Source organism: Toxotes jaculatrix, chromosome 18, assembly GCF_017976425.1.
Source record: "Toxotes jaculatrix isolate fToxJac2 chromosome 18, fToxJac2.pri, whole genome shotgun sequence".
In the NCBI taxonomy this organism is placed as follows: Eukaryota; Metazoa; Chordata; class Actinopteri; family Toxotidae; genus Toxotes; species Toxotes jaculatrix.
In genome coordinates, this window is record NC_054411.1 from 4,477,936 (window position 1) to 4,501,928 (window position 23,993).

At 42.4% G+C, this 23,993-nt stretch overlaps 2 protein-coding genes and 1 non-coding gene across 8 annotated transcripts in view; 2 read left to right on the top strand and 1 right to left on the bottom strand.

The window, feature by feature from the left end:
* cacnb1 (calcium channel, voltage-dependent, beta 1 subunit) overlaps positions 1–14,578 on the bottom strand; it is a 31,889-nt gene extending 17,311 nt beyond the window's left edge. For 5 of the 6 annotated variants that reach the window (XM_041062542.1, XM_041062541.1, XM_041062540.1 and 2 more), the window contains exons 1-2: positions 14,328–14,578; positions 7,363–7,449 (exon numbers count right to left, since the gene is read on the bottom strand). In XM_041062542.1, coding sequence (XP_040918476.1) covers positions 7,363–7,449; positions 14,328–14,417 — 177 coding nt within the window. In that variant the 5' untranslated portion in view covers positions 14,418–14,578. Of the gene's footprint in view, positions 1–2,933; positions 3,230–7,362; positions 7,450–14,327 lie in introns of those variants that run through there. The other variant, XM_041062543.1, reaches the window with a different exon arrangement.
* On the top strand, positions 8,134–8,205 carry trnac-gca. The gene has a single exon. It is a non-coding gene; the product is annotated as a tRNA-Cys (tRNA).
* Positions 14,579–18,629: 4,051 nt separating the features above from the next.
* Positions 18,630–20,655, top strand: rpl19 (ribosomal protein L19). Its single transcript, XM_041062564.1, has 6 exons — positions 18,630–18,669; positions 19,069–19,175; positions 19,666–19,788; positions 20,006–20,126; positions 20,219–20,329; positions 20,462–20,655. The coding sequence occupies exons 1-6, from the start codon at positions 18,665–18,667 to the stop codon at positions 20,583–20,585; spliced, it is 591 nt and encodes a 196-aa protein (XP_040918498.1). The 5' UTR covers positions 18,630–18,664; the 3' UTR covers positions 20,586–20,655.
* Positions 20,656–23,993: the final 3,338 nt, after the last annotated feature.

The following is a 23,993-nucleotide window of genomic DNA, read 5'->3' on the forward strand; positions in this document are numbered from 1 at the left end:
TCAAAATAGCTACAGGCCACCTGATGGCGGAGCTGCTTTCCTATTGGCAGTGCCAGACTAGAGACCCCAGCAGTGTCATAGTAACCGTCTCTGCAGCTTATTACAGGCAGCCAGTGAAGCTGCATCAGGAAGGAGACAGAAAGACGATATAGTAATCAATAGTAAATAAAATACCCTGAAGGGAAATCAGCGGTGGGGAAATTGCATAAAAGCCTTTCAACGGGTGATCAACGAAGTATTTTCCTCATCACTGTGTGTGTGTCACAGCCACGAGGCCACTGTCTGGTCAATAGACTAGAGAATAACATGGCAATAACTACATCATGATGATGAAACTTTTCTATATTAAGTTGGTCAAATCCAAACTGCACACCACAGGAGGTTAAAAAAAAACCAAAACAACAAAAAAACCCACAAAAGGTTGAAAAAAGGGAGTAAAACATGGAAAAGGTGCACGAGTTAAGGCTCAGTAATTATCGTGAAAATGAGGCCCCTGTGCTTCTCCTCCATTTTCTGCAGAGTGGCTGCCACCGTGATGAATTTACACCTCCTTAGCATTGATATTAAATAAATGGAGGTGAAAAAAGAAAGAGAGCAACAGACCGGAGGGGTGTAATGGAATAAGGAGTGAGGGTGGGACGGCAAAACACAAGTGCTTTGAATAATGAGGTTTGAAAACAGTCCCCCTGCAGCAAAGGAATGAGTTAACATCGTTTTTTCTAATATCTTCTGTAAATGGTTTCAAGAAAAACGGAATCTGGAAAAAGAGGCAGTAAAGTAGATCTGCTACTGGAATCTGCACAAAGATTACTAAAGACTGTGCTCGTATTGATTTGGCATTAATATTGTACTAGTTTAATGCTCATTTGTCCTTTTTAACATTTTTAACAACAGAAGAAAAGATCACGGCCGTCTTCCGTATGTTACACGACAGAGCAGAGGTCAAACGTTTTAATCTGTTTCTGCCGTAAACAACAGGAACGTCGCAGCAGGTGTTGTCAGACTTCACAATGTATGACTAAGAAGTGATTACCATCTGAGAGCGAACACATACTGCGAACCCCTGCCCTGATAATTAAACAGATAAAAATATCTTCATACTTATCAGGTGATGTGAAAATAAAAAAAAAAGGAGAGAAGGAAAAGCGAGAACATTAAATATCCTTTTCCTATTTGCTTTGCTCTTTAAGTCTTCTAGGGCCCCAGTAACCAAACATTTCAGAGAGAGAGAGGAAAAGGAACAAAATGTCTCATCTCAAACAGCTGAGGGTCAACCTGAATGCATTAGCAGCTGAGCCTCAGCTCCACTGTATATTCAGATCACATCCAGAGTGAAATAAGCTCGGTGAAACGGGTACGGGAAAAAGAGAACTGGAACAAAAGGGGAAAGAAAAGGGAAAATGTGTCTCACAAGACAGGCAGATGTACAAACTGAGGCTTCACAAAGGACAGATTTCCTGTCTGAAGCTCATGGCCGGTGGCTGTAAATGGCCATATTCCTTTTCTCTGTCACAGCAGCGTCATGGCAACCAGCTGGACAATGTGTGTGTGTGCACGACATGTGGTGTGTGGAGATGACCAGAAAGATGAGTCATGACTGAACTCACCAGAAATCCCCATTTTCGCAAACAAGCAGAGAGGGAATCCAATAACAAGTGCGAGTTTCTTCATTATTTTCTGGGGAATAAAATCCCAACAGGTTTAAAATAATATACACTGAAAAATACAAGGTCAGTTTGCTGCACAATACCAAATGTGACGAATATTAACGTGTTTTTCGTTTAGCAAAATATATGCCAACCTCTTCATTGCGACAGTAATTAAATGTTCTGTAAACACAAGCACAAGAACATTACTGAAGATTTTGGTCGGTACTCAAAAAGTACCAAGGTTCAACACCAAGCGATGTTTGCATATACATGCAAACTTACACATAAAATGGAGGTGAAACAATTTGTTGATCAACAGAAAATGAAAGAGAAAAAATTTGATAATCTATTCATTCATTCTTAAGTATAACTTAACATTTGTGACTCTCGCTTCTTAGATGTGATTATTTGCTGGTTTTCTTCCGTTTTTTTATGACAGTAAACTGCATCTGTTTTGTCAACAAAACTTAAAGCTGAACACTCAATAACCATGAAGTTAATCAACAACATTTACGGTAATCGATCGATTGTTTAGGCCATTTGTCAAACTAAAATGCCAAATGTTCTTATTCTAGCCTCTAAAATGTGAGGACTTGCTGCTTTTTCCTGGTTGTATATCACTGTAAACTTAACATCCTTGGGCTGAAGAATAAATTTGAAGTTACCATCTTGGGCTCTGGGAAACTTTCATAACATTTTTTTGTCCCTATTTAATTCAATTTATGGACCAATTCCATTTTTGTTAAATGGGATAATAAAAATACTCCTTGGTTGCTGCCCTTATCATCATGGTACAATTCCACTGAAAGTCAAATGATAATATTGAATCATCGCTCAGCCTTGCAAACTCTTTGCTCTGTACACTGTTACTTGCTAAAGCACAAGATCCAGCCGAGGCCGGGTTGGGACAGGGGGACAGCAGTGACAGAAGCCCCCCCTGAAATGGCCACAGTGCTGGGACATAGCAGTGGAGGCAACCGGTGGGACTGGAAGTCTAATTAAAAACACAGTGCCTTTCCAGCAGCTGTGGCCCGGCCCAAAATGGAATCGCACGGTGCATTCAGAGGAGGGGGAGCGCAGAAAGACGCAGACCAGGAGGTACAGCACTATCAGGACACGGGCACCACGTTATATTTTCCTATCACATATCAGAGCAAAAGTGTCTGCTGAACTTTCAAAACTCAATCCGCACACACACGAGGAAAGAAGCACATACACTGATTGTCGTGCAGGCAGACGCAGCAAAAAGCGCACAGCTTGTGGATTTATCAAGATCCTTCTTACCATGACGGGCCTCTGAATCCTCTCAGTCCTCTCCATGCCTCGTTTGCCACGCTCGCCACACCACGGCAAACCAAGGGGGCAACGCCGGAGTCCGCAGACAGAGTTACGTGTATATGTGTGTGTGCGTGTGTGTGTATGTGTGACAGATAGCGGCAACTAGTGTGAGTATCTGCCCGTTAGTTTGACAAGTGACAAGTGTACATGTGCGTGTGTGTTTGTAAGTGTATGTGAATGTGGTGTGTGTGTGTGGTGTGTGTGTATGATAGCAGAGAAAGACAGAAAAGTGTGAAACTAGGAGAGCACACTCTTAACCTCCAACCCCTTCTCACACACACACACGCAGGCACCCACACCCCCACCTCCACAACCCAGAGGAACGTGAACCTTGTGTAGAGGAAGGGAGCTGGAGCTGGCTGGGGGTCGGGTTGCAGGACTTGTGCTACATTTGCAAACTGGGGAAATATATTTAGCCCTGGCTGGGCAGGAACAGGGACGTGAACACACTGAGACCCAGAAGGGGGCTTGGTATGCAGCCGTCAGCCATTCAATGCCCCGGCTGACGTGAGAGAGGGCTCGGGCAGTGCCCAGGGAAACCCCCTCCCCTTCTCTCTCTCTCTCTCTCTCTCTCTCTCTCTTTGCTTCATTCCTCTCGGCCTCTGTCCTGATCTCATTCTTCCCAGCCCCTCTCTCTGTCTCTTTGTCTCCCGGATATCAGAGTATCAGGGTATCAGACGAGGGATTAATATGGATATGAGAAGGGGGGGGGGGGGGGACTCGGGTGTTCGGTGCAGCAGCAGTGAATTGAGGACATGAAGCGTAATGATCTGGGCTCTAACACTTTGAAGCAACTGTTGCTTGACTACTTAAAGCCTTTGAAGTCTCAGCTGAATAGTTATCGCTCAAAATCCATTTATATACCAGCAACATGTTGGAACATCATCCAAAATGATCAGCTACTGATATTTAATCATGAATACGACACTGATTTCTTGTAAATTAACTGCAAAATCGTATCCTGTGGAAATGGGACACTCTTAAAAAGGCTAAAGGAGGAAGGCCTACAGGCAGATAGGTGTGGTTAGAGGGGTGGTGGTGTTGGGGGTCCAATTTGTCCACTAGAGGGCGACTTCTGACACAATGACAGGGGCTTCTCCACGGCTACAGACCTGACCACAGACCCTTCCCACTACAGTGTTCCCTGCACCGTACTCTCATCATTGCTCACTCCATAGCAGGACTAAGCCTCTGGTTCTCGCAACAGCACCAGTAAGTATACAAAAGTTTACAATCACACGTCCATCGTTTTCTAGACTTGAGGAGGGTATATCTGATCCTGAATACACCTCTAAGTTGTTAACGTCTGTATAATTAAACTTCTGGAACCTTGAAGGGTTTTATAGGCCACTTCCACTCTCTAGTATCTGGTTTGGGATGCCACTTAGAGCGGTGGACCCATGTGAACGTCCAAACGGAGTGGAAGTGGGTAGAGAGACAAGTCAGTCAGCTGGGAAAGGTTTACAAAAAAAAAAAAAAAAGCCCCGCTGACAGAAACACCAGTTGGCTCCTCGAGCAGCCAGACACAGCAGCTTCTGGGACCCTGAGGGTATTCATATGTCAGGACTGACAGGGAGACTGCTGGTCTCTCTCCAGCATCTGAACCTTCCCAGCCTTTCACATAACAAGCCAAGACATGATCTTCGCTATGAAGAACTGGGAAAAAAAAAATGGTGATGGGAAACAGTCAGTATTTAGGCAACATCGCTGGTCACTGCAACGTAGAATCTGAGTTATTCCATTTCCAAAATGTTAATGGCATAATTACACAATGACTCCAATCAGGTCAATATTGATTTTTCAGTTAAAAAAAAAAAAAAAATTCTTTTCACTGGCAGCATCATCAAATACCTCTGGAACAACCGCAGACATGTTGCCTATTTTACAGAGCAGCAGACAGTCTCTGCCTCCCCTCACACACCTGAAGACGGTGTGTGTTTGTGTTGAACTCGACACACAAGCCGACACTGAACAAACATGTAGGCTGTACCCACACACACACACACACACACACACACACACGCATCTCTCCATCCCACTGTGCCTGCACACAGAGGGAGATTCAGTGGCCCGGTTGCCATGGAAACCATGCCGAGTGTACCAGCCAGCTCTTCCGTTGGCTGATTGTGGCTCTCGTGTATTTGTGCGTACATGCGTGTGTGTGTGTGTGTGTGTGGTGAGTGACTGTGCACTTGCGTAGGTGTGTGTGAGACTGTAAAGCCTATACAGGGCTCTGCTTTGAGTTGCTCAAGGAGAGGCTAAAATAGGCTATATGTTCAGAAACCTACAGGGCGCCTGTATGTGTCTTTTTCTGTAATTAAAAGCCAGTTTTTCAAAATCTTAACAAGGTTTTAGGAAATTACGTTCATGTGACACTTCACACGTTAAGCGGCTGAGTTGCTAAATTAATTTTTGGGATTATGTGCAGCATTTCAACTGTTCAAAATCCCTGCTCCTTCCACCGCCAGCCTAAATGAGTGAAATGCTGCGCCATGGCATGAGACTGGGGAGGATATTTATCTCAGGCAGCATTAAATCATCCTTACTATGGGTAATGAGTTCCTCATAGAGTGTGAGCGATTATGAATCCTGCCTAACCTGCGGGCCCCAGCACACGTGGTCCTTCACCATCCCGAGTTGCAGAGTTAATGAAGGACAAGGCAGTGGGAAGGGTGATGTGTGCAGGCGAGGATGCAGCTAACCTTTAAAAACCACAGGAGAGTTCAGCTCCCTGTGTTCACCAACAGCGATGGGATTTTTTTCTTTTTTCATTTTCTTCTAAAGCAACACCAGCACTGAACAGGTAAATGTCATTCAGCACGGGGCAAATCCTTTCCTCTCACAAATGAAGAGGTCAGACGGAAAAAGGGGGGACTCATTTAGCTGCGACACAGCGTGGCTTTGAGAAATGTCATGTCCAGACAAGGACTGCTCTGCGGGTCGCAAGTGTGTGTGGCCTTAATCCCGGTCTCCTAAACTCCCCGAGGAGAGGAGATGTTCCTGTCTGAGGGAGAGAACCTTCTTGACCCCTCCTAAATAAGAAAATGAACCTCCGCTGCCGGACGACTGACAGGATTTACTAGCTCCTCCTGACAGAGCCAATCAAAGCATCTACGTCTGCGGAGCAGGGTGGAGTCAGGGTCAGAGGGGAGAAGTGTGGGGGTGAGTCTAACACCTGGGGACTGATAATCACTATCGGAGCCCTGGAGGAATCTCTGTCTCTCAGCTCCACCTCACAAGGGTTTTACTGTTGTTGCCGGTGATGTTATCAAAGCCATTTCAATGTGTGAGATACAGTGCCATCTGTGGGCTGCCGCGGCACACACGGGCGAAGAGAGAAAGATACACTGTGCTTAAAGACAAGAAAATAAAGGGTTTTAGTTTTTAGATGTCACGGCGGAAAAATCGACAAAGAACTGGGACATGGCAGATAAACTGGGGTGAAAACCGACTTGGTAATAAGAGAGAAAATAAAACCGCTGACAGTGGAGCAAATGAAACGCCTTCAACTCTGAAGTATGATCAATTTTCCTCTTTCCACAGGAGCCAGACAGTTTATTTTTCAAAGATTATTTTCATTCTCTCAGCCTCCTCCGTGCATGCGTTACGTCTCATATTTGTTTGAGAATCGTTATATTTACTCCAGGAAGCGAGCTTCGCCATGTCACATGAATTTCACGTATCCCTGTCTTTCTTAGCTGGAAGTTCCTGCAAGATATTTTACTGTTAAACAGAATAATAATGGAACGAAAAAGAAAAAAAGTCTCCAGGAACCAAGCATGATTGGAGGTTTAGGATCCAGTGAAGGTCATTTCTATTATTTAGAAATAAGGAAAAAAATATATAATTTTCTGGACATTTTTTGGGAAACTTGTCGCTTATTAGTAATAATATCTGATGGCCATCACAAATAAATAAGAACAACAAATTCAAAGTTCAGAAGGTTCACAAATTTTGCCCATTTTACAGTTCAAAACACAATTCAATTTCAAGCAGATATTCAATTTATATTTAAAGTGCAACTAATTCAGTGACATGAAACAGAGAAAAGTTGAAAATAGCGATTATTTGGTATTTTTGCTCAATAAATGACTTTAACATCAAAAATATCAAAATTGTTGACAATTACAAAGACTTTTGTGTGTCATGTATGTAAATTCATTGTATTAATTCATGTAAAATTATTTAAAGGCTGTAAGGACATAAAACTAATTTGCAGGATGCAAATGTCGATTAGGAGCCAATGAACTCTCGGCATTAAAAGTCCTCAATTTTAAACTTTCACATGGCTCTTCATTAAATAAGATGATAAAACGAGGCTGAGTCTAGCAGCCGGATTAGGAGTCTGAGGGAAGGATTAAGTGTGAAATGTTACCTGTCGGACAAAGCTGTTTGAGGTGGTGTCAGACGAGGTGCTTCCATCTGAGCGCTTAAATCGGCTCTTCCTCTTGGCGTACTTTCCCTGTGACCACAGAGGTTGAGGGGTGGGGTGGGGTGGGGTGGGGGATTTGGAAGAAAACAGTAGGAGAAACATTTAAAATGTTAGTGTGCAGCTCCATAATAACTTTTCTTGACATATTTCTCAGCAAACTTTGTTTCCGCGGAGCATGAGAGCCATTAGCATTCGGTATAGAATTTGTTTAAGGCCTCTGAATATGATCAGGCAGTCAGACAGAGCCAGAGATAAAGCAGCATGAGTCCCAGAGCGCAGAGGAAGTCAACCAGAGAAAATGTGTCTAGTGTGTCCACGAACTGTCTTCATTACTTGTCATTTTTCATGTACTGATGCAAACTGGGACCTTGTAATCTCATTGGCAGACCCCTGGCAAATGGCCTATCCGGGTTGGGCAGAGGCCACACATTGCATTATGAGCCCACTCTGCCCACATCGCCATGGTTACACAATGCCGACTAATCACATTTGTTGGCAATCAGGCGACCGGCTGTGTTGTTTGTCCAGTGTGGGGGGAAAAAAAAAGAAAACAGCTGGATAGAATAAGGCTTATAATAATAATAATAATAAAAAAAAGAAAACAGCAGATTAACATACAGGGTGTTTTCATGTCACCACATTTACAGGGCACATTTAATACATCTACAACCCCACACACACGTGTGGTCATACCCCTGGAGGGATTTAATAAGAGGGGGTATAGCTCAGTGGTAGAGCATTTGACTGCAGATCAAGAGGTCTCCGGTTCAAATCCGGATGCCCCCTGGTTTTCTGTCAGGAAGCAAGAAACATAACAGGACTGTACAGGTCCTCCTGCATTGTCTCTTGTTTACTGCAAATCGACTGTTATATGACCTCTTACCATTTTCATTAAAAAAATCTATTTTAGACACTTGTTTTCTTCAGGACTGAAGAATGCCAGCAGTTCAAAACCCACAGATCTTCAATTTACAGTGATATAAACCAGAATAAAGAGCAGAAAATTCCAAAACGTGGCATATTTAAGAAGCAGGCACCAGAAAAGATCCTTTGGATAAATTACTTAAATGACTGTTAAGTAGGGCTGAACGATTTTAAGAAAAGATCTGATTGCGATTTTTCTGGCAGATATTGCGATTTCGATTTGATTCACGATTTTCTTCAAATCAAGCTTCAGTGCAATATTCACAATGTACAGTAACATTTACAGACAGGACAGAAAACTACTGCATTATACCATTAAAACATTAAATGCCATTACTCTAATGCAAGAATGAAAACAAAAGAAGTGATTTCAAATGTATTTAACAAGAAACACGCATGTACATTCATTCATTCCTTGACCAAGCAGGTAAAGGTCAGTCTTTTATGGTTTAAGGGAGCTATCTTATTAACATCTATGGCAGCAGTTAACATAGTGTGGAGGAGGTTTTTAAATCCGTCTTTGGCCGTGTTAACAGTGACCATGTCCCTGGCAATGTACGGTGTTATGGCAGTCGTTATCTCACGGTGTCTTCGGCTGCTCTTATCATACGGAGCTACGCTGGCAAAATGCTGTAACTGTCCGTTTGCTGCTTCGGGCCTGAGCATCATTTTCACCGGACGCGGTGGTTTTTCAGGTGTCGGTATAAACTGGTTGTGTTTCCGCTGGATGCTGCAACTTTAGCGCGACAGGTTTTGCACAGTACCTGTTTCTGGTGCACGTCTGAACTCCCAAATGAGCGACGTGCTGATTTTTCTTCGGGGTTAAATCCCGTAACTCCGCGTCTGCTCCAGCTGAAGCCATTTCAGAAATTACGGAGCAGGTGGAGCAGGTGATACTGATTGGTTAGCGTGACCTGTCCACGAGCAGCACGCCGCTTCTGATTGGTGAGCTCGGCAGGTATAGGGAGACAGCATGTACTGTATGTGTGAGATAGTTGACACAGCAGATCCTGGGTCAGTCAGGAGCGCTGCAAAACAAAACAAAACTAAACTAAACAAAACTAAACAAAACAAAAGAAACAACAACAAAAAAAAAAAACACAAACAAAAAAACGCAGCTTTGGCGATCATGTGATCGCGCTGTCTGAAATCGCAGTTTCGATCAGAAAACGATAAATCGTTCAGCCCTACTATTAATTACGTTAAATTTTCGACAATTTACTGTCAATTAATTCTTTCAGCCCTGACTTTTTTCATTTTATCACAGTCTGCAAATCAACTGTGATTTAAAACCAGCTTTAGATATCTCCTCTGAGGCAGTGAACATCATGTCTCTTTACTTTCTGTCAAATCTATGTTGTAGTAATAGTTAAAAGTCCCATTTGATTTGAAGAGTCAGCTGGTGTGTTATGTTTGGGTGAGGGCTGGAGGCATAAACATCAGAGATTTGAGAATCAGCTGTCAGACAGCAGTCCTTTTAATAATTAAAAAAAAAAACACTACTAGTATCAAAAACTGTCAAATCTCAAAAGTGACTCAAAGCCTGGACAGATTCTTGTTTAATGATTTTTCTTTCGAGAGACATTTTCTGATCTCACTTTGCTAATTTTGAAAATCTTGTGTCTCTTTACCTTAATGCCCCCTATTTAACATTCTGAGAAATACATTAAAAAAATCTAATAAATGATTTATAACACACTATAAAGTAGTTGTAAGCATATATAAATTTTTCATTAAGGTATCTGTCAACAACTGTGACTCCTCACGTCTGCACCCATGTGTGGAGGCTGCTGTATGAACAGATAATGCATGACAACAGAGAAAAAGTCATAATAATATATGTCACAATACAATATGTCTTCAGGGGAGAAACTCTTGACAAATACTGTATGTCAACATGTGAATGCTCATCTGCTTAAAACTGCCTTGTAGCACGTTAGAAACCATATTAAATGTTCACATATTGCTTGTAAATGTTAAATGCATTATTTCAAGGCAATACATTTTTCAAGGCAAAGGTTCTGTGCAGCTTAACAGCAACTTTCAACTTTTTTACTGACAGAGAGGAGTCAATGTCTGCCTGTAAGGTAAGAAACACTATCTTTGCTCGTATTCTGTTCTCTTTGCAGGGATGCTTTGGTAAACACTGTCCCTCTGAACTGTTTGTTTTTTTTTTATGCACACTGTGAGAAACAAAAACCTGCACACAAATACACCGACTGTTTGCAAACACTGAACATAACCTGTCAGCTGCTTCAAACCTGAATGCCTGAGTATCTAACGGCTGTTCCTGGGTCAGCGGGAGAGATCCAGAGACGGGTTAACTACCCGCCAACAGTGATCCCTCCTGGACTCAGTATTTTGTTATCGCCGTCATATCGTGTATAACAGTTCAGACCGAGGCCCACAGATGAATGACGCTGTCCTGCCTGCCTTTAAACAAACATGACCTGTTAACACCAGCGCCAACTGGTGCGAACATAAAAACCCACTGCGGCCGAGAGGTTTTCAGTGTTAACAGATAAAAGAAAAACACATCTGTTACACACTCATCTCCAAAAATGGAGCTCACGAATTCATTTGAATTTATTTTTAAACCTCCTGTAGCACAAAAATAATGTATCTGCGTCGCCTTTTGTGCTGCACTCCATTTTCCATTTACTGCTGCTGGATGAACACACGGCAAAGTGTTGATTTACACCCAGTAAATTAACAGCTAAGCCACAAAATTACCGTGTTACAAACTCCTGAAAGTGCAGTTACTGGCTTTTAATGTTGAAGTTGAAGCTGAGGTGATGATACATGAGAAAAGATGTAGATCAGCAGCTTTGCTTTGTGTTTAGATGCAACTGATATACCGAAAAATAGAGGATTACATCATTTTTTGGCAAATCTGTCCACCTACGTTGACTGAGAGTCTTCCAAGTTTTGTTTTGTTTTGTTTTTTTTAGAAAATATGATGACTATATAGAGACATGCTGTCGCACATTAAACATTAATGATTCTGATGGCATTATGGAAAGCTTTTATGGTTAACAGGAACATTTGAGCCCACATATAACTGAATATACTATCCATATAATGCTTCTGCTTTTACATCTGGGACTAATATCTGTTTCTCTTATCTTGATTGATTCTGCACGCATTATGATCAGATTTCAGAAAAAGATTTTTTTTTTTAAATCTGAAGCCAATATGAGGCTTCGGTAGCCTGAGTTAGACAAACTAAGTTGATTTTTTCAAAGTTTTTAGAACAAAAATTTCCTCTGTGTTACTATTCCTCCATTGTAGCTCGACAGGGAAACACAAAGAGGGAATTTTTAACTAAAATGACTGTAACTTTACATCTATATGAAGCCTCATTAAAGCTTCTGAATACATTTTTGCACAAAACAAAGATTCACCATTTTTACCTTTAAAGCGTATCAGGATCTCTTAATGGCCGGTGTGAACAAGAGTGAACATAAAACTGTTTCAGTGTTAATATGTGCATCTATTGTTTACATTTTTTAAGAACACAGTGTAACTGTAATATAACTGTATACACTGAATTTACAGCTGGCTGGGATTTGGTCACATATGAGCCAGACCACCTCTGTGTGTGGACAGGCCAGTCAGATTGCAATCCGTTCTGCTGTGTTTACACCTGCATTAACAGGCTTTGACACATCCAGATACAGATGGAACAGCTGAACCAGGTTTACTAGAGATGGTGACGCACTCACCATCTTAAGATCTAAGGGTGCAGCATGATCAGGCAATCAAAAGGGTTGTAAACAAACTTCACCTAAATTGTCTGGAAGTGAAAACAAACATGACGAACCTAAAAGATGACAACGGACATTTTAAGCAATAATTTTAACATTCACCACTAAATGAGTTCAGAAAACATGATAACACTGTGGATTTGTTTACAGCCTGTTAGATAATCTGCCTGGTCACGATGCTTGCCCTGCTGGAGATGCTGCTCTGCCACCAGATTTCTCAGCAATTAAGCGGGTAAATAAAATATTAGAATAGTAGATAGAGATGATTGCCGGACTAATGATGAAAAATGATGTGGGTGGATGGCAGTGGGGGTGTGTGTGTGTGTGTATGTTTGGGGGGGTCTCTCCAATCAGAGCCATGATGGGGCGAGTTCCTGTCAGCAAAGGGCAGGGAAATGCCAGAGGAAGTAGGGTGTGGAGGCTTCCTGTTGGTAAATATCCTCCCAGATTAAGAGTATAATTAAACAGGGTTGTTGTGTATGAACAGGGGGCTTTAAACTGGAAGGCAGGGAGCGTGAGGGCGGGGTGGGGTCAGGTGGGGGGTGGCAGCGGGGTGCACGAGATCACGGCTGTGAAACATAAACAACGACACCTCTTCGAGCAGAATGCTCCGTACATTATTGAGCTCACAGAGATCCACAATGATCTGCAATCAGATGCCGATCAACAGACACGATCTTTAATCTACGTGACCCCCCCCCAACACACACACACACGCTGAATTTGGATCAGTCCTCAGCCCACGGTTCATTTCTTCTTCTGTGGTGTGGCGCTGGGAAGCCTGGGTAGAAAACTCAACCCGTCTCCTTCAGGAAATTAGAAATGCGGTTTCCTGCTTGTCTCCGCACAGCAGACTTATAAATGCACATACCAGCGTGACCCGCTGCAGGTCTGCATGAACTTTAAATCTAATTGATCATAGGCGCCACACACTCACACTGACACACACACTCACACAAAGAGACCAATTCCTGCTGCCTGGCACAAGGAGGGGGTCCATCTGTTTCTCACCACAGCCTTGCAGCAGATAAAGATCTGATTTCTAAAAACAGACAGGATGAGGTGAGATGACGAGAGAAGGATGAAGATAGTGGGACATTCAAGTGGATGGAGAAGGAACCTGGAGTGCTGAGGGGGAAGAGAGAGATGAGAGAGAGCTGGGAGGAGTGGGAGTAAAGAGGAGAGAGCAGGACTTGGCATGGTTTGAAGCACTGGTTGTCTGTGGCGAGGTGTTTTTTTTTTTTTCTCCTTCTCCAGAGAGACAATGACTGAGCGCAGCGTGGGTGTGTTTGTTCTAGATATTCTCATCATGTTTTTTTTTTTTTTATCCATTTAAACTGGTATGACTAAACATGCCCACAACATCATGTCACATCCTAAGAAGCCACAGTCTATTTGTGGTTATAAAGAGAGTGACACCATCGAAAGTTGAGGGATAAAACTGTAAATAAAGGAAATGTCAGTTCACCGTGTTGAATTTTTGAGGGTGTGATGAAATTTTCATCTGGACTGAAAAACAAATTTGATGCAGGATCCAAGGTTTCAACTATCAGCTACCAAAACCCCAAATTAACTACTTTACAATTGCTCAGAATCATCAGGTTTGAAAACAACCAGAAAGATATTTCACCCCTTTTCGATTCATTCCAGTTCAAATCAAACTCAAATTCAACTCTCCTCCTTCTGGGCACATCAGCATTTTGTGTAACATCTACTTGGTTAATGACTGATTGATTTAACAAAGGCGTGGTTTTCATAAAAGACCCAATGAGCAGAAAGCACAAAAACAAGCGTTACATCATTTCCTCACATATGGTTATGCACAGGCTACTTACTGAAACCAACACAATTACCTGCTAGACACGGGCCAAGCATGAAAAAATACAGGAATCTGAATCCACAGGAAGGAAAACTGTGACCTAACGACCATTTTTGCTTCCTCTTAAAATCCTTAATTACACGAAATTCGTGCTTAAATCTGTGCAACGGCGCTTTTAGGCTCCCGAAGGCAAATTAGGCGACTTAATTGACGAACAACCTGTTAATCTTCAGAAGTGAAACGGCTTCACTGTGACACACACACACACACACACACACACACACACACACACACAAAAACGCTCTTTCGTGTAAAAGTGCGATGGTTTGCGCTGATTATTTTTCTGTTTTCTGTCACAACGTTCCTGCTTTTCTTCCGTTTCTGTGCCTTGCTCTTACCTGTGTGTGTGGATGATGGTCGAACATGTCCATTTGGATCTCCTGGGTTGAGGTCGAAGGCGTCCTGGACATACTACTTTTCTGTACCATTGATTTAACTTTTTTTCCAAAATCTATTTTCAGTTTCGTGTGTTTATGATGCTGTCGACAGACTCATCTTTTCTTTTTTTTTCTTTTCTCGCTGTCTCTCTTCAGGGAGGGTGAAGCCGCTGATGTATCTGAGCTGGCTGGTAATATAATGGCAACAGCTGCCTCCCTCCAGCCTATAGCGTTACACACTGGCGCACCAGGCTTTTACACCACAGTCAAGTCAACGGATTGACGCAACTACAGATTTCAAAATAAAATTCTTTGAAAAGGTTAAAATTAAGTAGCAGCTAGGTGGGGGTGATTCATTTGACACTGTTGGTATATTGTTTTTCTTTCTTCAAATAAATATTTAAAAAACATAGCCCATAACATGTTTATACTAATGAAAAAAATCTCAGACTGTGGCCTGGCAACCTCCCTGATCTGTGGCCAAGGTTGTTGAAGTATAGTATAAAGTATAGTTTAACGTTCATTTATTTACTGAAAGAATAAACGACTGTAGTTTCTGTCGCGAGGCAGGGAATCCAATTTCTAATCTATAATTAATTTATTCTAATCTCACAAATTTTATCACAACAGTAGCAAGTGATAAAAGTTAAACATGGATGAAAAGAGTGTGAGTAGCTCTGTCTCTATCATATTATATTAAATTACAGCAATCAGGTTAAAGCATGGGTCAGTTTTTTTTTTTTTTTCAGCACAGCTCAACAGAGAGCCAACATACTTTTACAGACAAGCCAGAGACGCAAGTTTCCATGTTATCAATATTTTGTTTGTTGGTGTATTTTATATTTGACTGTTTTATTTCATTTAAGAATAAAACAAATGTATTGCACTTTGTTTTAGTATTGCATCTGAGGGCAGATATAATTTCTCTCACTGGCAGTTCATGCCAATAGAATTAAAGCAGAAATACATCATACTGATAGTCATTTGGCAAAAACTGACTCATACACGACTGAAGACTCACACAAGGGACTTACAAAACATTGTCAACATTTATTTGGCCTATGCCCAATGTTTTTATTTTATTTTTACATCTTTAGTTTAAAGCATATAGTATTACATAAGTTATTATCCTGCCATCATTGGACTACAACAGCTAGAAATAATCATTCTAGAAGTATCAGTAGTCATGGTAGAAATAGCAACTGGAAATGCTTTTATTTTGAAGGCAGAATCGCCTAACTACCGGTTTGGTCGTGTCTTTTTCTCTCGGACTTGATGCCCTTTCTCTCTCCTGTGTGCGCTCAACAGACTCCAGCTGGGAGCCGTGGTCCACGCCCCACTGAACAGACCCCACCTTCGCTTATCGATTGATGGGGGAACAACAGAGCCGCGTTGATGGTGGCTCAGGTGGCCAAGCCACTGGTCCCCACACCGGGACCCTGAGACCAGAAGGCCTGGAGGGCTGTAATGGGGACTGAGAACAATTGAGTTTCACAGTTTGTTGCAGCAGCGGGCAGGCTCCTTATCTGAGCTCTGTAGTGAAAGACCCCAAAGCTCTGCCAGCTCCAAGGACCCTGGTACACAACTCATCCTATGTTCTGACACATGGGGAATGGGTGTTTCAAAGGCCCCAGACCTTTAAGGGGTCCTGAGACATGTCAGAAATTATAGATATTAACAGTTTGGGGCCCCTGGATGAGTTGTTGTTGGGGCCCTAGATTTTGTAGCATCCCCTTTGTGAATAAAGAGAACAAAAAGAGGGAAAAAAGAGCTTGAGTGTGTGAGTCTTAGAATGAAGACACAGATAAAAACGTCAGTGAGAGAGATAAATACTGAGCTCATGCAGCAGAGATGATATCAGACTGATTGATCAAGTGAACCTGAGTAAAGTGCGCGGCTGATTCATCCACCTCCACCTCAAACAGAAAGCACCCAGAGAGGAAACTGATCTCCACACCTGTTTGCGAGACTGTGACAAACTCCTTCTGGAGGGAAATCTGTTTGACATGACCCGATCAGAGCCGATGGCGGCTGGCGTTGGATTGAACACCCACGAGATCATCGTCCTCTGTGACTCTATAGCTCATACTTTCGGAGAACTGTTTTGCGGGAAGCCTTGATGGTTTATACTCTAGAAAAAAAAAAAGAAAATACAAGCTAAGAAACAGAAGCATGGTGTACTTTCAAAATGACAACAGCTGTGTCTCTGAAGAGTCTCTGGGACTCTCCTGCACACATCGTCCTCCAAGGAAAACATAATGTGCAGCTGGAGAACACAGATTTTCAGGTTGTTCTCAGCTGGATCACTTACCTGTTTTTCAGCTCTGTGCTGCTGCTCAGGGTAACTGAGTGGATGGACACTGAGTCAGCGATCTTCAGTTCACATTTACATCTTTTGGCATTTAGCTGATACTCTTCTTTGCAATTACGGTACATGCAATGAATGCAATGGTAGAATAAACTCAAGCACAAGGGTCAATACTTTATAATCAGTATGCAAAAATATATTTTTCATTCACTTATCTATTGTATATTTTGGCTGTTTGATGTTTTTTTCTCCTTCGAAACGGACTTCACTTGATGATTGCTGTCTGTGTCATGAAGCTGGTGAGTAACGACTCTCTTCGTGAAGGACAGGCACATCATCATGAACACACTTAATGATTGTTAGCAGACCACAGAGGTGTCAAGCAAAAGTATAAGATGGTTAGAAAACTACAGTCAAGAACCTAAAAAGTTAAAAGCTAGTGAAGACACATTAGGGACCCACCTCCGGGTTAGATAGCAGTGCAACAAAGAGTCCAATGTCTTTAGGATTTGGACAACACTGTTGTTCTCTTACTGGACAGCACATTCTTTCTCAGAGAGGAAAACTTTGTCTTTTGAAGTTGTTCCAACTCCACTGCTCTGGTACTTTGGGTTGTACTTTGCCTGGAGATGATGATTTCATTTGGTATTCTGGGTTACCTGAGGTGAAGAAGTCACACAAGCGCTCCACATGCACCCACACTGAAAGCATGCAGCGTTGCCATGGACACGGGCTGCAGCCTGAGAGTCGAGGCTGCAGCAGTGGCAACCTTAATAAGTAGTCAGTCCGATGGTAATATACCAGTTGGCAGTTTTTACAAACGTCTTCATAAGTGGCCACTCAATAAACCACTCACTGCTGTCAGCTGTTGTTTATAATAGAAGCCACTCAAAAGCTGGGACTGGCATTTCTCCAGTCTCTTAATTTGTTCTCAATAGTCAGATTGTGTGTTTGTTTGCTTGTTGTTGTTGTTTTTTGTTTTTTTTACTTTCCTGGAGCTGCATATTTTAGATATCAACTTGTCGCTGGACTTGTTACTGCTGATTGTTTATCAAAGGTGTTTTTCACATCTTTAACAGTGTGAATTTCACAGTGCATCACTTAAGAGTTCAGGCTGTATCTTTGGGATTGTACAATATTTTGTCTTGCTCTTGCTGTGTTGTTAAAAACAGCAGCTCAGGTTTGATAATAAACGTGCCCATGCTCGCTGCTCTTTATAGTTCATGAGTATAACAAAGATAAAAACATACAATAAACGACACAGTACTCCTGAATCAGAATGATTTTTGGCATTACAGGAGACAAGCTGGAGTAATTTATTTTCAGTTTCTGTGGTGGAGTTTGAACTGAAGCAGAACATAAGCCTCGCAAACAATACATTTCAAAGGGTAACGGAAAAATGGCGAGTTTTATAGGACCTAATTGTACTATGGCATTTTAATTTTCCTTTTCATTTTAATTCTTTCATTGAACATAATGTGAACCCCTCAGTAGGTGTATCATAAGGACTGAACTGACATGGTTACTTGTGTAAATTGGTCAAATGAATCCTTTTAGATTAGTATTGAAGCTCCCATCAGCAACGAGGATGAACACAAGACACTAAAATAAAAAATAAATGTAGTACTCTTCGGTCTGAGTGGCGTTTCTGTTCTCAACACCGCCCTCCTGTGGTACAACAGCAGAACGCACCCAAATACTACGTCACCCATGATGCATTGCAAAAGCCCTGGTCAGTACCATACTTTTTACAAAGGGGGATTCGTAGATTTAAAGTTTTGAAACAAAACACGGATTATCTTTGTCTCTATACGTTTTCCATCGCCTGGACTTAAAATAAAGACAAACATTAGCGCTGTAAAATGTTCAAGGTATTAATAATGTCCGTGCTGGGACCGACCTGTTTCGTGCTCACAGATGGACTCTCCTCTAAAATGGTAGCTTCCAGTCCCGTCTCTCAAGCCTTCCTTTTCCTATTGAAGTAGCAGCCATGAGGTAGGATCGCTGTTGGTGGCACAGTAAAAGTCATTATTTAGCTGTTAAAATGTTCATCTGTTAACCCCATATCACTTTATTAAGACAGTTTAGTTTCCTGGTCATTGGCACATAAAGGTTATACCTCCCTACAAAATCAAAATCCCATATTTTTACGTGTCTCAGTGTGACACGATGTACCAGTCGGAGAGGCCATGTTGTGAACCCGGCTTGCGGTTAGCTAAATGTTAGCCATGCGGCTAACGGCTTTTCAGTTACCGATCCCGAGTAGCGACCCTTTAAATCCATGAGAAAACGCTCCAGTGGCGTGATACGGAGCTTGATAAACATCTTGAGGCAGGAATGAACAGTGAAATTGTAGTTACGTGTCTAAGCGGCTGTTGTCTGTGCGTCCTGCAGCATGCTCAGGCTCCAGAAGAGGCTGGCCTCCAGCGTCCTGCGCTGCGGCAAGAAGAAGGTCTGGCTGGATCCCAACGAGACCAATGAGATCGCCAACGCCAACTCCCGTAAGTGGAGCAACAAGTCGTCTCAGAGTTTGATGATCAGCATGACCGTCTGCATCATTCACCGAGACAGTGATGTTACAGCCTTTAGCTCGTCTCTGTCCCGGTGTTAAGGCTCACTGGCTCCACCACAGTCACCTAAACCTGTGATAAACCGATGCACACACATAAATCTGCAGCACATAGATCTAATGCACAGTTGTCAGGGTAGGAATTTATAATGAGCAGTGTTTTTTTTTTTTAAGTGGAAACATGCAACAGCCCTGAAGGTGTATTCCTGAAGTGTAGTACAAGACTAAAAAAAAACAGTACATTGTAAAATGATAAAAAAAAATCTGGAGCTTTAACGTGGTGTACGTGTCTCCTTTTTTCACAATGACAGCGCTGGTGTTTGTCTTAAATGTTCTTTTGGATAAACATTGTTCGGCTGAAACTAAAAATACACTGGTGTTGAGTGCATCCCTGTAGCTCACCCGTTTCCTTCTGTGTTCAGGCCAGCAGATCCGTAAACTGGTGAAGGATGGTCTTATCATTCGCAAACCTGTCACGGTCCACTCCAGGGCCCGCTGCCGCAAGAACACACTGGCACGCCGCAAGGGCAGACACATGGGTGTCGGTAAGTTCTCAAGGAAATGGATTTGACCTGATGCTGTATGTAAGATTTGTTGACTGGCAATTTGTAGGTCACATGAACAGAAAAGCGAGCATCAAACTGTATTAAAATTGTTCCACAAAACAGATCAACTTAGGAATCTGTGTGAAAAAAGTATTTAAGTGTTTAGTATTGTTGTGTACAATAAATTTGACATACCTTCCCTCGTTCCTTTTCTCAGGTAAGAGAAAGGGTACCGCCAATGCCCGTATGCCAGAGAAGCTGTCCTGGATGCGCCGCATGAGGATCCTGCGCCGTCTGCTGCGTCGCTACAGGGAGTCTAAGAAGATTGACAGGCACATGTAGGTTCAGGACATCTTGTTGTTGCTCCTTATATTAATTGTGTTAATCTGTTGGCACCAAACATACCTTTTTCCGCCTTGCTCTCCCTCAGGTACCACAGCCTTTACCTGAGGGCCAAGGGTAACGTGTTCAAGAATAAGCGTATCCTTATGGAGCACATTCACAAGCTGAAGGCAGACAAGGCCCGCAAGAAGCTCCTGGCGTAAGTCAAGACTCAGGCTCTTAAACTATGTGTATTAAATGATTTGAAGTTAAAGTTGCGGTAGAGTCGGGAGAAAATACCTTGTCTGTATGGGTGTGAACAGCTGTCGCTTTCTCTCCGCTGCTCCTACAGTGACCAAGCCGAGGCTCGTCGCTCCAAGACAAAGGAGGCCCGCAAGCGCAGAGAGGAGCGTCTCCAGGCCAAGAAGGAGGAGATCATCAAGAACTTGTCCAAGGAGGAGGAGACCAAGAAGTAATCTGGCTCTGTCCGTCCTGCCTGACTCTGCCATCTGTCAAGTGCAAACAATAAAAGTGTACATAAAGACACTGGTTGTCTCCTGTGTTTTCTCTCATTATTAAAATACTTGATTAGCATAAAATAATTAGGAGTGAAAAGCTGCTAACACTCTGAGTGATCACAAGATGACAAACGGCCAAATATTAACACATTTTAGACAGAAGAAGAAGAAAAGTAAGGAGTTACGACTTGGCTAGTTTTTACAAATAGAACTTAAAATACCTTGAACGTTTGGTCTTAAAACAATCCCAAACTGAGGGAGACAGACTTCTTACTACTACTTCTGTTTGAAAGTGGGGGCTGTTGTCAAGAAGTTCCTCGAAGCTCCACGTTCTCAACTGAAATGTAAAATCTATTATTTGGAGACACACCTGACATAGTATGTAAATACCACAGCCTATCATAAACACGTCAGGTTTGTAATTTTAAAGATTTGTTGCCATCTAGTGGTTTCAGCTGGTATGAAAATCCACAGGTTTGAAGGACGTCCTGAGTGTTGCACACAAGTCTTAACTATCTGAGGTGGATCTGCAGGAAAATGACTTCATTCATTACGTCTGTGAGGATGAAAAGATTTTGGGGTGTCTGACAAACTGACCCATTCTGAGAAAACAAAAAACACAAAAATGTGGTTATTGTTTTCTTTGTGTTGCTCACAAACAACCGTGATCTACTCCATTCCAGCTATTAGGGATTGATTTTTAATACTTTGTGATGGAGGGTCTTCCATGTCCATTACAGCCATAGCAGGAAGTGTAAATTATGCATGTGCCCCTCTAAGTGATTGCATGTGTGGCATATGCCCAGTATATCTACGCGTAGTTTACAGGTTTGTGCACATTGTGGGTGTTTGTGCTTACGTGTCTGTTCTGGTTGTGTGAGCGTTTAACAGAACATGCAGGGTGGTAGTACAAACAGGCATGAGGGCACCAGACCTCATGCTAAGCAGCCCTGGAATGCAGCCGGATCAGCTGTTCTGTAACCACATGACCCCATTACTGCCCCCCTCAGGCCTACCTCTCCCATCACACCTCCCCGTGGAGCCATTCACCAGTCTCAGCCGTAGCAAGTGAGGTGGAAGGTAATGACAATTTAAGGACCAACAGCTGGAGAAAGCCCACAAAATGATTCCATCAGGTGGCCCAGGAGTCCCAGAGCTCATGATCAGAGAAGCTAATGGGAAGAAAATGCAGTTAAAATGTTAAAACTTTACATTGCTTCTGCTGGACCCTCATTAGGTTACGTAGCCTAGTTTTAAAAGATTGTGTTATCTGCCAGAAATGTACAGAACACGAAGGTAGTGTTGCCTTTGTGTTTTCATGGGTTGTAAGCTGTTATTTGAAGGATTGTTAGAGGTCTGAAAAGGTAAATGTAAGGCTGTAACTAACAATACTGGTATATTATCTTACAATTATTTCCTTGATTAATCAATTAATTAATCAAATAATAATTTGCAGGTCTTTAAGTGCACAAAACTGTCAGCTCATGGTAATCTATTTCAAGACTATGAGTTACTTTGTTTTCCTCAGCCTGTTGCCATCTGAAAAACTTGATGTGAACACTTTGCATGAACACTTTGCATCATCTACTCACCTGTGTTCACTGCTTGTTGACAGACAGTCACAGTCATACTGAAAGAGAGCAGAGAAATATTTTGCGTACAGTTTACTGATTCATATCTGATAGTACAGTGCATACAGATCAACACTACAGATCACCATGGTTTCTTCAAGGTAACGCAACCTATTACCAGTTGTTGTGTTTGAGCAACAGGCCTGTGTCAGGCTGCCTATGGAAAACTAATTCTGCTCTGAGGGCTTTGCCAAAACTGTAAAAGAAAACAATGAAGTTGTCAGAGAAATGTCAGTTCAGTTTTGTTCGTTCTAATTTGCAGCATACGTGCCCATGTTTGTCCTGATTTCTAAAAAAACACAACACACCGGAAACTTGGTCAAAACCTAATGAGAAGCTCTCTGGGTTTTCAGGGGCACGTATCGCTTAGTGATGTTGAGCAGACGTGATGGTACAGCAGGTTCACATCCTGTTTCTTGCGGGTTTCTTGAGTAGTTCTGAAACCTGTGCGTGAGAGGAGGCAGGGCAACAACAGTAGCCTCATCACTGCTGAAGGAATGGGTTAAACAAGGTGAATGAGGTGGAGGACGGGGAGGAGAGATTTATAACGTTCTGTCTGGGTGACAATGGGACCTTTGTCCTTCTGTCTGACTTGTGATTATATCACATGGGCTCTTTAGGGGAAGTACTTTGTTTCCCCTGCAACCTGTCCCCCACTCTTCCTCCATTATTGCCTGCGAGCCTGGAGCATGCTGTGTGCAGACTTCCTGTTGAGACACATACAAAGATGCACACACTGTGAACATGCTTATCAAACCATCAGCCAATATACAAGCATGGACATCCTAACAGTTCACAATGTTGCCTACTGTTTTAAGAGCTTAAAGGCATCCTCTGCCAGTTTCTCATGCATGTAGGCACGTGCAGAAACTCGATTCAACTGCAGTATGTTGCACAATATACACTTTGTCAACTTTATGCTTTTCCCTCTACTGAATATCAAATTAATCACAAAAAGTTACCTTCTAATTATACAGTCATCCATCACTGAGATGATAATTCCGGCATGATTCATCCATGCTGAGTAAAAGAGACTGAGGGCTTCCTACGGGCGCACAAGAGCTGCACAATGCCGAGAAATCTCCCGTGTTACAAGATTATGAATGTCATCATGAAAAATCGCTTCTTTGGCTTTAATGTGGTTAAATAGCTTATGGAGTCTTTAGATGGAAATGGCCTTGTCTGTAATAAGCTAATGACTGACTTGTATGCGGGAGGCAGCAGGATGGCCCTGTAATGAGGGGAAACCAGATGAGAGGTCTGGATATTTGATTTAACAGGCTGCTTTAGAGGCAAGGTGTTTGTTGCTCTACCTCTTCCACAAAACACTCCAATTATTCTGGGGCAGTAGCTCCCTTTTTCTCGCCCACAGCCTTGTTATTATTGTGGAGTTTCCTTGCTAGTGAAAGCCGTTTTCCCCCACATTTCTCCTCACATTCCTGTTAGTGTCTCATGATGCATGAGAGGATGTGTATCTATGTATTTAGTCCCACAGGCATTGCTCTAAGGGGTTAGTTCTTTGTCTCTCTTCACTGAGAGAGACAGTGAGAAACTGCTGTTGTGGTGAGGAAGAGTGATTTATCCTTTGTTTCTACTCCTTCTTCTTTCTTTCTTTCAGTCTTTAGTGAAGACGCGTGCAGTGACTGAACGACTCAATTTGACTATCAAATATTTACAATCACACGTGAGGTCAGAAAGTGCGTGAAACCCAAGTGGTGAAGTCACTGGTTTTGCA

What these genes read in the sequence shown, in the direction of transcription:
- rpl19 (XM_041062564.1), top strand. An exon ending in GATCGCCAACGCCAACTCCC is followed by an intron (nt 19,176 to 19,665) that starts GTAAGTGGAGCA and finishes TTCTGTGTTCAG; the next exon opens with GCCAGCAGATCCGTAAACTG. An exon ending in GGGCAGACACATGGGTGTCG is followed by an intron (nt 19,789 to 20,005) that starts GTAAGTTCTCAA and finishes TCCTTTTCTCAG; the next exon opens with GTAAGAGAAAGGGTACCGCC.